Here is a 15,758-nt window from a genome sequence, read left to right as displayed (position 1 = left end):
GAACATTGTTCAATAACTGAAAACAAAAATTGGACACTCTCCATCTCATAGAAGGATATATCTAGCAGTAAGAAATATGCCTCGAGTTTATAGGAGGATTGAATGATCCTAAGAGTACTTGAAACGTTTTAATTTGCGAAAACATCAAGTATATTTTTCAAAAAATTGAGAATAATATTCAAAATGAGTATGTTAAAAATTTGTCTCACTTAACATGATCTTGTTTAATCCCTGACAGCAAGTATTCCGTAACAGCGAGGAGATTTCACTGGGTCAAACAGCTGTACTAGATAAGCCTCCTCAATTCCCTGAAAATTATAAAAGTAAAACTTAAAAAAAAAACATTTTTATGAAACTTCAAAGAAATTGGATGATGGCAATACATTTAACTAGTTTCATGAAAGGTTTAAATGTGTGGGATTTTTATGTATTCCACTAGAGCAGGAAGCACATAATTATTATATGCATAATATTCTGCACATAGGGTATAGCCATATAACGGATAATGCAGTTTCTGCATTCAAGTGTAAGAATATAATAAGATTCTTGTTGGAATATTGTTTCGATCTTGTTGGGTGTAAAATCTTATATCCTTACAAAGAGTAATGAGTGACTTCCAATTTTATACTTGTTTAAGATGCTGAGGTGGAGTTGCGGCGTAACTAGAAGGGATAGAATCCGAAATAAAATAATAAGAAACAGAATGAAGGTTACAAAAATATCAAAGAAAATACAAGAAAAAAGACTGCAGTGGTACGGACATTTGGAGGGAAGGAAGGCCGATTATGTGGGAAAAAAGATCGACCACTTGGATGTCGAAGGCACTAGGGAGAAATGGGAAAATTGTATCGCTCAAGATGTTGCAGAGAAGGAACTAACACCAAACGCAGCCCACGACCGAGACTCCTGGAAGCCACTGACCAGAAACGCCACCCCACCTGAGTGGGAACAGGCTGAGAAGAAGAATAACTTCTTCACTCTTAAAACATTATTTTTATAACTTACTTTTCAAGTGCGTTTCAAGGCACTTGGACCTATCTTCAGCGTACAGAGAGTACCTAAGTACTTAGAGTATTACCCTGTGTTAATAATGTATTAAGGTAGTCTACTACCTGCACGTTGAAGATAGGGGCCAGTGCCTTGAACCGCGTCTGGACTTAACAAGTGAGTTGTGAAAGACTGTTAAAGTAGAAAAATGCTTCGTTAAGTTATTTATATACAAACAGTTCTTCAAATCAGGATGACAACCTTGGAATGAATGTTATGAATAGAAGAGACCCCAATTCGGGGCATACAGTACCATTAGCATTATAAATGAAACGTTGAAAGTGAAATTATCAACTATGTTTAGATGAGAAGTGATGAGTTACTCACTTGCTCATGTAGGTATTGTAGCCTATCGAGAAGACAAATTGCCTCGACAATAGGAGCAAGTGTCACTCTCATCATAAAGTAAATTTGTAGTTTGCTCCAATGTTGTTCATATTTATTGAATAGTTCATCCAGCTCATGATCCGTGACCTGAAATCAATTTGGAAAATGCAATTCAGGAAACCTCATCAAACGAAAGAAAATAATAATCAATATAACTAGGCCTATTATTAAATAATTAATGAGAATATTGTTGATTTTTTAATGTGATACTGAAGACATCAAAGTATATATAATTTCAACTGAAACTAGAATTGGATTTCATAACTCATCAAAGTTTTTATTATGTTTTCAATAATATGTCATGGTTAACGTGGTATCTTTAATAATCGCAAATAAATACACATTTTTGAGCAATTTTTCAATTACTTTGAAACGAATCATTAATTTACTTCCAGTTGGATTACAGCATGAAGAACATTGAATCACGAGAAATTATCGATCTGTTTATCAACACAATAAAAGTAACGGTGAAAATAATTTTTTATCAGTGAAATTATGTTATTGCTTAAGAAGAGGTTATATAATAGCAATTTTAATTTGATGGCGGTAAAAGATTGGGAAATTTAGTACGACTTGAAGGTCCAAGTACAAACCATTTCTAAAGTGATAGTTTATAAAATTAGAAGCTATCAAGTTGCTGTTAATATATTTTCAAATCCATTTGTTAAACTCAGGTGAGATACAGTAAAATATTCGAGAATAAATCTATTCCAAAAAGAGGTACACATTCCTAAGCTTTCCAATTTATTCATCATCAATCCCTGCAAGACTACAGATATTGATGGAATATAATTTCATCTAACTTCTATCTCTATCTACACCTCAACCTTATACAGCGATCAGACATGCATTAGTAAAAGAGTCGTTATCAATTTTTGAATAAAATAATGATTGATGGGTAACAATAGATAATTTTAAAAACTGTCTTACTTTATCTTGTAATTCGAACTTCTTCAACGCTTTTCTTGCATATTCAGGAAAAGAGTCACACTTGATAGAGCCTATCTTGAAAATCTCCTCTATCTTGAATTTCTCTACCAATAATACTTCCACTAGAGCTCGATAAAAAAGGTTTGCAGATGGAATCTGAAAACATATAAACACTTAATAAGTTCAATCTACTCTCCCAACTTAATAGGTTCTTTATCGAAGGTAAGGAAATGATTGCTGAAATGTTTTAATTGTTACTGTAGTAAGATTATGATTGTTTTAAAAAATTAATACGTTAGTTTGCAATATTGAAGAATAAATAAATATTGAACTTTATTCAATATTCAATGAATTTCTCTGATGCCTAATTATGTACATTCGCTAATAAAAATAAAAACATAATGCGGACAAGAAACAACATTAGTATTTTTTTACTGATGAATTTAAAACCAATTATATGGAGATGCGATGTATTATAAATATGAATGCTTTCATTTCAAAGCGATCCAAGTGCCAAAAAAGTTTTTTTTTGTTTCAAAGTTATCTAAGTACCAATGCCAATGCCCTTCTACACGATCTTTGTTCCAAATCATTTTCTGTTAGTTTTCATAGAATGCGCTGTGTCTATGTCCAGTGGCAGTGGTTTTCAAAGTGATCTAACTCCATACAACCAGCTGGCAGGCTGTCATCTGTTTGTGAGTTCGTTTACCAGAGAACTACTGTAGGCTACAATAGGTTTCTCTTTCTATTAAATTTAATATAAATATATAAATATCAATATAATGGGTGATGTAGCATTTTCAACAGAAGAAAATTAAAATTTTGAAAGGAGAAAAGGTGGAAAAATAAAAGTAACCCAAGAATGAGGTTAGTTTTTTAAATTATATAATAATTAAAAAATGATTAAATTATATAGTAGATTGTTCACCCTTTGATTGTATCATTACAACCATCAAAACATATTAGGCTACATATGGTAGTTCTTTTCTCACCATTACCTAATTGGTGAAGGCATTAGCTTACATAGTTGTTGAAGGCGTCTCATCTTGCTTACAGGACTTAGACCCATTTGAAGGTAATTGGCCCCGGGCTTAGACCCATTTGGAAGAAACTGGCCTCGGACTTGGATCTTTCTGCTAACCTGTCCCTTTTTTATCTTCTACTTTATGATTGTTTTAGTTATATCGTTTTAAAACACATGGACACTTTTTACATTCATGAATTATCTTAAAATAATAATGCAGTAAATAAAAAACTGTTTTTTTCAAAATTGGAGTGTTTCTATTGATGTTCCAAAAATTTAACATTTGGCTTAGATCACTTTGAAATTGAAGCATTCAAATGATGTTAGCCACCTAATCCTTGATTGACTAATGTGTGAGTAAATTGACTGACTAATGATAGATTGAAAATATTCAGAGTAGTAGGAGATAAAAGCGAAAAAATGTGTGTGTAATTTACCACTTTATCCTGCATGATCCTATCAACAGACTGTGCTGCCACAACTCTAGTATTGTAAGTCAAGCGAAATCCCCTTGAAAGAAGCAATTGACTCATTGGAAAACCAGCGCTATAAGAGCAAAGATTCGTTGCTACTTGGGTTTCCTGCTCTCCCTCAAATTTGTCAGTCAGCAAATGATAGCAGCATCCAACATTTAGAAGTAGTTTAACACTTTTCATTTTCAGGAATAGTTCAATTGAGCTTGGCCCTAGGTTTCCACATGTATGCAAACCAACCAATGCAATTGATAGGTCATCATTTTCTTCTTTAAACTTTTCCCTCAAAACGCCTACAACATCAGTATCAGGATTCACAAACATAGTTACATTTTTGTACAGATCAATAAAATTTATACGTTTTTCCTCTTTATTAGCCTTATCTGTAGAGAGCAATGAAGAGTTGGGAGAGTCGGTAACTTCATTTTGTGAAGGGTTTGCCTTCCAATGCTTTCCTTTTCTGGTGATACCAGTTTCAATCCGTTTTCTTATCCCTTGCCAATATTTCTGCGAACAAGAGGACATAATTCTGTAAAACGGCAATCTATTTCGATTATTTTAGACATTGCTCAATCAGTTAGAGACGCTTTGCACGACAAATGTTGATAAATGATACATTTATAAATAAACGATACATGTTGATAAATGAACATGTTCAAACTTTTTATTATTACATTGCGTGAGATGGTAATGGAGACGGCAATCTATTTCGATTATTTTAGACATTGCTTAATCAGTCAGAGACGCTTTGCACGACTTTGATAAACAACGCCATTGAATCTTACCAGAAAGATTCTCAAACGATTTTCCATAGTAAAAGTCCAGGAAAATAAGCTTAGTGTTCCTTTATTAGTTGGACTGAGAGTGAAAGTACCCATTTCCCAGGAAGCAGGAAGAGAACACTACAAGACGTCTTGTAAGTATGGGAAAATTATGTTTTAAGATATTGCAGGCTATCTTATAAATCACACTTATTGCATGTGCCCATAAGAGGAGCCTCCAATGGAATGTATTTTTATTTTTTACATACAAATGTATTGTTAATCTTTTTTGGAGAATAAAGAATTTCAATTTCAATTGATTTCAAATTATTATTGATTTAGGCTATTTTAATAGCTTATATGTTGAAAAGGAAAGAAAGCAAAAATTCTTAAATAGAATTACGATGTACTGTAAACACATAAGGCTATTTAAAATGAGAAAGAGAAAGATTAAAAGGAAATTGATAACAGAACAAAACAGATTAGAAATATTGAGGTCCGTTCTATATGAGTATATTGTCCGAAAAAGAGCCCGTCGACACATTAATCACGCTTTCCCAGGAAGAAAGTTCAGTCAATAATATAATAATAAGAGATAGTCCACGACTCGAGTGCACCCTCGGTTCGAATCAGACATGAAGCCGGTTGAAAAGGAAACTCGGGTGACGGGAGCAGCCGAACTGTATCGCCTCCTTCCAGTCCAGCATCCTCCAATCACCAGATTCAGTCATTCGAAGCAATCACAATTGAAACCAAGATTACCACAGTGTCATGAACCAAAAGGTTTGACATACCCCAGATTCAGTCAGATCCTTCTTTAAGAAGAAATTAATTTTTTCCAACTTTAAAAACTAAAAGCTGATTAGACAGTTTTGGCTGACAGACTAAAAACGCTGAGGAGAGGTAGAAGTGGGGTTAGCATTCTAGTCTCCCCTCCAGCCAGCTAGTGGAAAAAGCTTTCCACTTTTCTTCTGAATAATTTCACACACTTTTTGATCGCCTACCTCCTGAGACAGACCGAGCTGCCCCGTGGCTGGACATCCCCATGGCAACTTAGGATGGACATCAACTGTATAACGGTATCGTTCCACATTCAATTTATTTTTTCTATATTGTTTTGATTTTAGAAATTCCAAATTAATTATAAATGAATAATGTTTTTTGAACTGTCAAATAACTTGTTTAAATAAAAAACACAATAATCTGTCCAACACAATTCTGTCTAACGTTTTGAAAAATCATTGGCAACAAGTTTATTTTAATTTTTTTTTAATTGATTAAATGCTCAAAATTTCATAACCCTCCTTAATTGTTCTGTATTAGAATAGTTGTAGCATAACTAATTTTATGAAACCAAAATATGTTAAAATTCACATTTAAATCAAACAGAAATTCTCTTTTAAATAAAAAAATCTGACTCCTGAAAAAAAATGTTTTTCTTTCAAATTCCAAAAAACATCTAGTTGATAATATTAAAAAAAAACCAACTGCTTTTGCTCTACCATCAAATGCTACGCAACAACAATTTACAGTGTTCCCGTCTGGGAACTGGTGGATCGCCCCCTTTTATTACTCTTACCAAACAGGTCACCAATCATTTATTACAAATGATGGATACCACTGTTCAATCAATTTAATGTTACAACAGTCCACAGTGGAGTAGTTTGTATAATTTTTGCTTATACCTTGGCATTATAATTGATAGCAGCCTGAGATGGTGTCCTCACATAGAATAAATTTCACAAAAACTTCAAGCGCTTAACGCAAAAGTATTTTATTTACATAAAAATATCACTCCTGACTGCTTGTATCTGATTTAGGCCTATACGTCTTTGATGGAGCCAATAATTAGATATAGCATTGAATCATGGGGAAGTGCAGCCAATTATATTTTATCTAGAGTTGAACGAATACAATTGAGAACATTGAAATATATAACTACTAGAATTCTTGATGTTAATAATATTGATCCATACAAACCACGTAGCACAACATATTCTATCATACCTTATCGCCCAAAAATTTCTACCTTTTCAAAATTGTAATAATACTCTACAAAGACAATTTATACTATAGACTCCTTGCTCCTCCCTCACCCTACAATTCAAGATCAATTGAGAATTAAGAAAGAAAAAGAACAACAGTTTGAATATGACTCACCTCCATCTTTTGAGCTCTCTTTCCAGCTGCATGAGTATTTGAACTCGACGAATCAATACTAAGAACTTTTAATTTATGTTCCAGAGCTAGAACTGAGCCCAAGTAGCCTTTACCTCCTCCAAGATCAAGAATATGTGAGCAACCAAAGCCTTCTGATAAATACTTGATTACGTTACTCATTACTTCAACTTCATGCGACTTCTTGAACGACATGAAGGAGTTATCAAGAAGTGTGTTAGCTCGAGAGCAATTCCAATCTTTGAAAAGATTGTAAAACTCTTTTTCATGGAGACATACATCCAAAGTTGAAGGAAAATATTTTTTAGCAGATTCTATAAATGTTTGCAATTCCTTGCTATTTTTGATTGATGGTGATTCTTCAAAAAATTCATTCACTATCAAATTGCATTTCTCTACCTCTACTTTTATTTTCTCGGGCACATTTTTGCTCCAGAGATTGTTTGTATAAAAGTTAACCATATGACATTCCAGAATAGGTAAGAATGGTTTTATATAATCTGTCATCTCAATCAATCTATGCCTGACTTGAGGCAAGGATTTCTTGAAGTTCATTCTATCATGAATAGCCATAACCGTTAGTAAATCAGAATGACAGTTCGTCTTTCATCGGTAGTCTACAGTCAATTTTCAGCATGACACACAACTTCTTATAAAGTGATCTAATGTTTTCTAGTAGTTGAACCATGTCACAGTCTTCTACATTACTTCTAGGAAATTCAAGAAGTAGGTTTTTCAACTTGGTTAGAATAACTATTCCCTTCTGAGGGAAATCTTCTTTCAAAGTGGAAATGGAAATCAATATATCTACAAAACCACTATAGAAACCTATTTCACTTCCTATTTCTGATCCTCTATGATATCCCAAATGGAAACCTTCGATTTCACCTTCCAAAACGCCTTTACTCAAACCTTCTTGGAAACTGTTTTGAACAATTTTTTCTTCTGATAATGCAATATCATCAAAAACATCATTTATATCGATATCTTCATTTAAATCACATTCCATTTTAAAAATATTTATATATAATGAACATTGCACAGTATATTACAAGATTACTTGAAATCAATTTAACAAAACAAGAAAACATAACCTGTGGGCTCTGGGCTGTGAAAACAGGTTACCTACCATAGCCACCCCACAGAAACAGTATACTGTGCCATAGCATCGACAAACCATAGCAGGAGCTTCTCTTTGTCTCAGAAAAAGAATAACGGCAAGGAACAGTCACAGTTATAACATAGTTATTTAAAAGTATTCTTTGAGTATCTATAGTGAGGTCCACGTTATAATGGTAGTGTACGATTTGCAATGGTGTTGCTATCCTTGTCCATCGTTCAACAAATGTGAAAGAGTTGGGGCTTCGTTTTTATTTAGGTTATATTTAATAATGTTTTATTGGGCTAATTCATATTGTTTATTATCCTGGACCCTAGCCCTTTCTAGCATATTGCAATTTTAAAGCAAAAACCTAACCTAACCTTATGGAACATTATTAAATATAACCTAGATAAAACCTAACCTCTAACCCTTTCACATTTAATAATTTGGATTTCAAAGCAAAATCCTAACCCCCTAACCTATCCTTTCACATTTGAAACATCAAAAAACATAACTCTACCTAGACCCTAGCCCCTTCTAGCATATTGCAATTTCAAAGCAAAAACCTAACCTATCCTAATAACACATTATTAAATATAACCTAGATAAAACCTAACCTCTAACCCTTTCACATTTAATACTTCAGATTTATTCGTCATCTTTAGAACAAAACATAAACATATGGTTCATTCCATGAACATGTTCACAAATATGTGGTTCATTTCATGAACATGGTTCATTTCGAACATGTGGTTCGAAGCAAAATCCTAACCCCCTAACCTATCCTTTTACCTTTGAAACATCAAAAAACATAACTCTACCTAGACCCTAGCCCCTAGCCCCTTCTAGCATATTGCAATTTTAAAGCAAAAACCTAACCTATCCTAATAAAACATTATTAAATATAACCTAAATAAAAACGAACCCCTAACTCTTTCACATTTGTTGAACGATGGACAAGGATAGCAACACCATTGCAAATCGTACACTACCATTATAACGTGGACCTCACTATAGATACTCAAAGAATACTTTTAAATAACTATGTTATAACTGTGACTGTTGCTGGCCGTTACTCTGTTTCTGAGACAAAGAGAAGCTGCTTTCTGTGATCCTATAATGAGGTCGGGGAACCACCATAGCACAGTATACATACAGTACGGAAACTTGGCTAGTACCCTGACGCTAAAATCCGCCATCAATGATTCAATGATTTATTTCAGCCAAAAAAATACATCAAGTACATTAGGCTAGGTCAATTTACAGATAAGTCATATTATTACAATAAAAAATATATTATCAACTTAAATTATTATCACAGAATGCACTAAACTTATTCTTTAGGAATATAATATACATGCAAAATAAGTTTTAATCCTTAGAGATGAAATTAATACAGCCTAAAAATGTAATGTGGTTAACTTTCAAATATAATAAAAAAAGTAATTTCTATACAGATGAGCTGGCAATCATCTAATTTAGGTTGGCCTCCCTGAATTCATTAATAGAATAGAAGGGATTGGAGATCAACCATGACTTCAACCTTCTATTGAAAGTCACAAGGGGCAGGCTTCTTATTTCGTTAGGTAGCATATTAAAAAACCTAATACCAGATGAGGGAAAGCTTCTACTTGTTCGCTCCAATCTGACTCTTAACTGGAATATATTATGGTTTCTCCTTGTTACATGACCATGAATCTCATTAGCTAAAGTGAATGAATCTAGATTTTTCTTCACAAACGTCAAGCACTCATATATATATATATAGAGATTGAAGACTGTCATCACTTTCAACCAGATGAACAGTGGCTTACAATGATCAATCCTTCCAGCCCTCACCACAACCCTAACCGCTCGCTTCTGCAGCAACAGGACCCTATCCACACTGGTCGCATGTCCCCATAGGATTGTTCCATAGGCTATATGGCTCTGAAAAAAGGCAAAGTATGCCTGACGCACAAAAGTGTCAGGCACACAATCCACAAGCCTCCTCAACAAGAACACAACCCTACTGAGCCTGATGCATAGTTGATCTATATGAGTCTCCCACATCAACTTACTGTCCAGGGAGAGCCCTAACAGTTTCACAGTATCTGTAGTGGAATTCTGGGGATTGAGACTAAAAACTAGCTCCTGAGTCTTATCATTATTCAGGGCAAGTCTATTTGCACTAAACCACTGGGAAGCACTATCATACAGCTCTCTAACAACCAACTTGGCAGACTCGATACTATCATGCTCAGCAAAAAGAGACGTATCATCAGCAAACAGAAGAACGCCACCATTCACTGAGTAATAAAGGTCATTTATTGAAATAAGAAAGAGCAAAGGCCTCAGAACTGACCCTTGTGGGACTCCGCAGTGTAAAGGAGCAGAGCCTGACAATTCTCCATTCCAGTCCACAACCTGGGACCTATTACCGAGATAAGATTTCATCAAATTAATAGCACTGACTCCCAGACCATACCTCTCTAGCTTTTTCAACAATAGATCATGTGAAACACAGTCAAAGGCACGTGTCAAGTCACACATCAGAAGTGAGGATGATTTTTTACCTTCAAAAGCATCTTGGATTGATTGTATAAGAGTATGAACGGCCAACACAGTGGACTTTCCCTTCCTAAAACCAAACTGAGCAGGAACCAGCAGATTATTGTTCTAGAAATACTCATAAAGCTGGGCACATAATACTGTTTCATAAATTTTGGCAAATACTGGAATAACGGAAATGAATCTATAATTTCATACATTGTCTACAGCACCTTTTTTGTGGACAGGGACCGTTCGTGAAACCTTGAGCTCATCCGGGAAGACACTCTGATCTATACACTTATTAATTAGACAAGCAAGTATTGGGTACAGAGGAACAATGATCTGTTTCAGAAAAGCAACACTCATACCATATATATCTTTTGCCTTTGAGGTGCTAAACCCATTCACAATATTGATAATATCATCACCTGTAACATGACTCCATTCAAAATTAATTTCAATGGCTGGGATTTTTTGAAGAGTGGTGAATGCATCACTTGAACATTGTATATTGTCAACAATACCCTCCACAGATGTGACATAAAACTTATTGAACTCATCAGCAGTTGCAAATCTTGGATCATTTCCTTTAGATTTGGGCTTTTGTGAATTTATAAGCTCCCAGGCAGCTTTACATGGGTTTTGAGCCTCAATAATGAACCTTGCATTGGCACTTTTCTTAGCCTCCCGCAATCTAAATCGGTATTCCTTCTTAAGTCTAGTAGCTAACTCTAATAGATAAGGCCTACTCCCAGCTAAATCACCAACCATCGAAACCATGTCTCTCATTTGGGCTAGCTCATCAGTGAACCAATCCTTCACCTGTGGAGTGGAGTTCCCCCTCTTTGTTACAAACCTGTCAAAACCCCTTAGCCTCATTCTTATTGGAAAGAAACTTTCAAAGCCTTCCTGAAACTTCTGAAAGAAATAATTGTAGCCGATGTTTGCCTGCATAGTGGAGACCAAATCATGCCAGACACCACCACATGCCACCAAATATTCATAAAAAAGCCTGACTGCACCGTCACTGAACACTCTGTGAGGGATCCTCTTACCAAAATTATTTACATTTTCCTCAATATCTGTTCAATGCTCACCTCTGCCACATAGCTCCAATGATCCAAGTTTCCATCTTGTTAGGAAGCGCCACCACAGAATAAGTACAGAATGGAAACTTGTAATCAATCGCCCATCTAACCAATGCTTTTTACATGACGTCAATATCAAACACGTCACGTGACCTTGGGGAGTTCCAATCCTGGTTTTCTGATTGGCTCGTGGCAGTGAATGAGATCAATTGATCCGGATCATTAAAGTGATCCGAACCTACCATCAATACTATTACAATGCGGCGCTTCCTAACAAGATGGCGTCAGGGTACCAGAGACCTTGAAGAGATACATCTTTAAGGTCTTTGCAGGGTACTAGCCAAGTTTCCATACTGTATGTATACTGTGGCGCCCCATTGTAATAGTATTGATGGTAGGTTCGGATCACTTTGATGATCCGGATCAATTGATCTCGTTCACTACTACGAGCCAATCAGAAGACCAGGATTGGAACTTCCCAAGGTCACGGACGTGTTTAGTATTGGGGTCATGTAAAAAGCATTGGTTAGATAGGCGATTTATCACAAGTTTCCATTCTGTACTTATTCTGTGACCATAGCATCGACAAACCACAGCACCGACACGACATAGCATCGACAAACCATAGCACCGACACGACATAGCATCGACAAACCATAGCATCAACAAGTAAAATAAAATTGGGCCTGCCACCACAGCAGCATCTCTTTGTCTCAGAAACAGAGTAACGGCCAGCAACAGTCACAGTAATAACATAGTTATTCAAAAAAAAAGTATTTATTTGCCAATGTACAATACAAATAATGAGATGAAATACATTTTTACACATACTTGGCACAGCCATCAAAGTAAACTTGTGCGCTGGCTGTGAGTTCATACAGGAAATTAAATTATATAAATAAAGAAATTAAAAGTAACAAAAATCCAATAGGTAGTACAATGACAAAAAAAAGAAACCTCATTCAACACATAACCAAAATGGAGCTGGTAACGAAATTATGAAACTATTAGAATTTAGGTAGTCTATAATAAATATTCTGTTCAACCCATATATTTATTTCTTTAAGAAGTTTTTTAGTAATTTTTGTATTTATGAAAATAATTGGAACCTTGTTCGAAAATATATTACAAAAATAAGAGAATTGGTGTCTACACCACTAACTTAATAAAATTCGTATTAAAGATGTTTGATACTGCTAGTCGTGTTTGTTATGGTGTATGCCTTATTTCTAAATTACTTATATTTTTATTTAAATGCGAAACAATCTTTATCACATATAACTGTTTAAGTGTGGGTACCCTTAGTTCTTCAAAAATTTTCCTACTCGGGTATCGCCTTGCTTTACCCAGTGCTGCCCTTATAAGATGCTTTTGCAATGTGAAGACTTTATTAAAATGAGTATCAAATGCACCACCCCATGCCTCAATTGCATATTGAAACAATGAGTGGGCATAAGCGAAATAAATTGATCTCTTTATGTCAAGGTCTTTTAATTGATTAATTTTGTAAAAGTTGTATATAAGAAATTTAAGTTTAGAACACAAATAATTAATATGAGAATCCCATTTCAAATGTCTATCCACCATTATTCCCAAGTATTTTATAGACATGACTTTCTCAACTTGTTGGCATAAACAATTTATCCTGATATTTGAACAGAGTGAATCAGTATGCATTTTTAATTCTAATGAATCATCAGGTTGAACCGCTAATGTTGGAGAAAAAGTAATATATTTTGTCTTTTTTAAGTTGACTGTTAAAATATGGTCATCCATCCAATTTTTCATAATTTTTAGGCCATCATTAGCACTTTGATACACCTGTGGCCATGATTCACCCGAAAATACTAATGCTGTATCATCAGCAAAAGAAATCTGGGTACAATTTGGTATAGGCAATTTTAGAGCATCGTTCAAATAAATCAAAAATAATACTGGGGACAGTACTGTACCCTGTGGTAAACCAAAACTAGATAAATGAACTGATATTCCACACAATTTTAATGTTTGTCTTCTATCTTGAAGATAGCTAGCTAGAAGATATACAATTTGGGTACAATTTGGTATAGGTCAATTGGTACAGGTACATATACCCCTAATCCCACATTTCTCTAATTTTTCCAATAAAATGCTGTGAGGGATTGTATCGAATGCCTTTGCCAAATCTAAAAAGACAGCCAATGTTTTTTGTTTAGAATTGAAATTTTCATCTATCAATTTAGTCAGGAGGATGATCGCATCAGTTGTAGACTTCCCATGTTGAAAACCAAATTGATTTTTTTCAAAAAAATTATTACTATTTAGGAAGTTTAAAACTCTTTTTTTAATAATCTTCTCGATGATTTCAGAGAAGCTATTTAAAATACTAATGGGACGATAATTTTCTGGTTGCGATTTATCCCCTGACTTGTGTAATGCAATTATTTTTGCAGACTTGAACGCCCTTGGAAAATAACCCTCTGAAAAACATCTATTTATGATATGTTCCAGTGGACAAACAATATATTTACTCATTAATTTAACACAATGTGTACTGATATTATCTACACCTGGAGAAGCGTTATTCTTCAATTGACCAATTACTTCTAAAATTTCATTAATACTAGTTGGGTTTAGGAACATGCTATCTGTTGGGGGTGCATTTAATGATTGAGGTATTTCAATATGCTTTACAGAATCCAGCAATTTCTTAGCATGCTCAATTCCCACATTTACAAAATATTTATTCAAAATTCCAGGATCAATTTTAGGTTCGTGATATTCTTTCTCCTTTCTCAACAATTCAGAAATGCACTCCCATTTTTTCTTGGAATTGTTTCTATATTCAATAAATTTATTGTTGTAGTAATCATTCTTTGATTTTCTTATTAAAGAGTTCAATACATTTCTATAATTTATGTAGTCTTGTTTAAGGCTTGCATTGAAGGGCTGCCCTAAATTATGCTTTTTGATATTTCAAAGGTGGAAAGATAGGTTAGGTTTTTGCTTTGAAATTGCAATATGCTGGAAGGGATTAGAGGTTTTTCAAATTGTTATGTTTATTGATGTTTAAAATGTAAAAGTGGAGGTTGATGGTTCGGTTTTTGTTTTGAAATGACAATATGCTGACTTAGTTATAGTGTTTTTAACATCAGTTAAATAACAACTGTTATATTTTATTAGTTATATTTTTCAAAAGTACTCTTCCTTTTATTAAATAAAATGATAATATATTGATTATTATATTGAAGTTAATGATAAATCATCATTGGATAATAATATCTTCATCACATAGAATGACGATTGGCTCCAGTTACAGTGCTCGGTAACCATCATCACAAAGAACGTTACATTCAAAGATTTGACTGAATGGAACGGGAAAAACCCGTTGCTAACGCATGCGCGATACGGTGCCTTCTGAGACAGAGAGTGGTTTGTTCACAGAATATACAGAATGGAAACTTGTAATCAACAGTGAACTCTAAACTAACTGGAACGGGCTGTCCAATGCTTAGCTACAACCAAAAGTGTGTAAGGCGGAGTGAGTGAGACAGGCATACCGTGTGGGATTCTCTTCTCTCTCGTACTCATACATTCAAGCAGGCTGTTGCAGCTCTGAGTACGATTTTTCATTTTTAAAGTTAAAAACGGATTTGAATGAGTATTAGGGCTATTAGTATTAGATCACAACCTTTTCTCTTAAATATTGTGATGTATTGTCGTGAAATGCGTAGAATTTAATAAAAATACGACCGAAAAATGGTGATGTATTGTGTTGCATTTGGATGCAAGAATGGGCATGTTAAAGGAAATGAAATAACATTGATTGAAGAAATCTTTTTGTTTTACATACATTTCCAATACTTCTTTCTATATTGATCAGTTTATTTGACCAAAAATAAAACAACAAATTTGGTTATATTCCTAGTAAGTTATACCGTACTGTGATAGTTTCTATGTTTATTGAAAATTTCGGCTAATCTAGGCTAATCAATCTGAAAGCACACGGGAGTGCTGCAACAATACGGCAAAAAATGAATAGATTATACTGTTCAAAAATTGCTGATGTATTTCTGAGTAGGTACCATTGAATGATTCCATTATCTCGTTTACAAAAATATGACATTTGAAGCTGACTTCAAGCAATATCATTCAAGTGTAAAGAAGTAACATAACCAAGTAGAGTAATTAGTATAGAGTAATTTATAAATAGTGTTAAGAACAGTTCTTGTCTGTAAGATCTAGCTTGAACAACAG

General features: G+C 34.2%; 1 protein-coding gene and 1 long non-coding RNA gene across 2 annotated transcripts; one reads left to right on the top strand and one right to left on the bottom strand.

Moving 5' to 3' along the window:
* Window positions 1-113: 113 nt before the first annotated feature.
* Window positions 114-7,935, bottom strand: LOC120351936 (methyltransferase-like protein 25). The gene is made up of 5 exons (XM_039430855.1): window positions 6,783-7,935; window positions 3,826-4,368; window positions 2,365-2,520; window positions 1,375-1,521; window positions 114-308 (listed from the first exon to the last, which is right to left on the bottom strand). Exons 1-5 carry the CDS (start codon window positions 7,371-7,373, stop codon window positions 225-227), a joined length of 1,521 nt encoding a protein of 506 aa, XP_039286789.1. The 5' UTR covers window positions 7,374-7,935; the 3' UTR covers window positions 114-224.
* LOC120351937 lies at window positions 3,060-3,628 on the top strand. The gene is made up of 2 exons (XR_005571639.1): window positions 3,060-3,231; window positions 3,421-3,628. It is a non-coding gene; the product is annotated as an uncharacterized LOC120351937 (long non-coding RNA).
* Window positions 7,936-15,758: the final 7,823 nt, after the last annotated feature.

Source organism: Nilaparvata lugens, chromosome 6, assembly GCF_014356525.2.
Source record: "Nilaparvata lugens isolate BPH chromosome 6, ASM1435652v1, whole genome shotgun sequence".
NCBI lineage: Eukaryota > Metazoa > Arthropoda > Insecta > Hemiptera > Delphacidae > Nilaparvata > Nilaparvata lugens.
The sequence above is the reverse complement of the archived record's forward strand: the minus strand, read 5'-3'. Positions and strand labels throughout refer to the sequence as shown.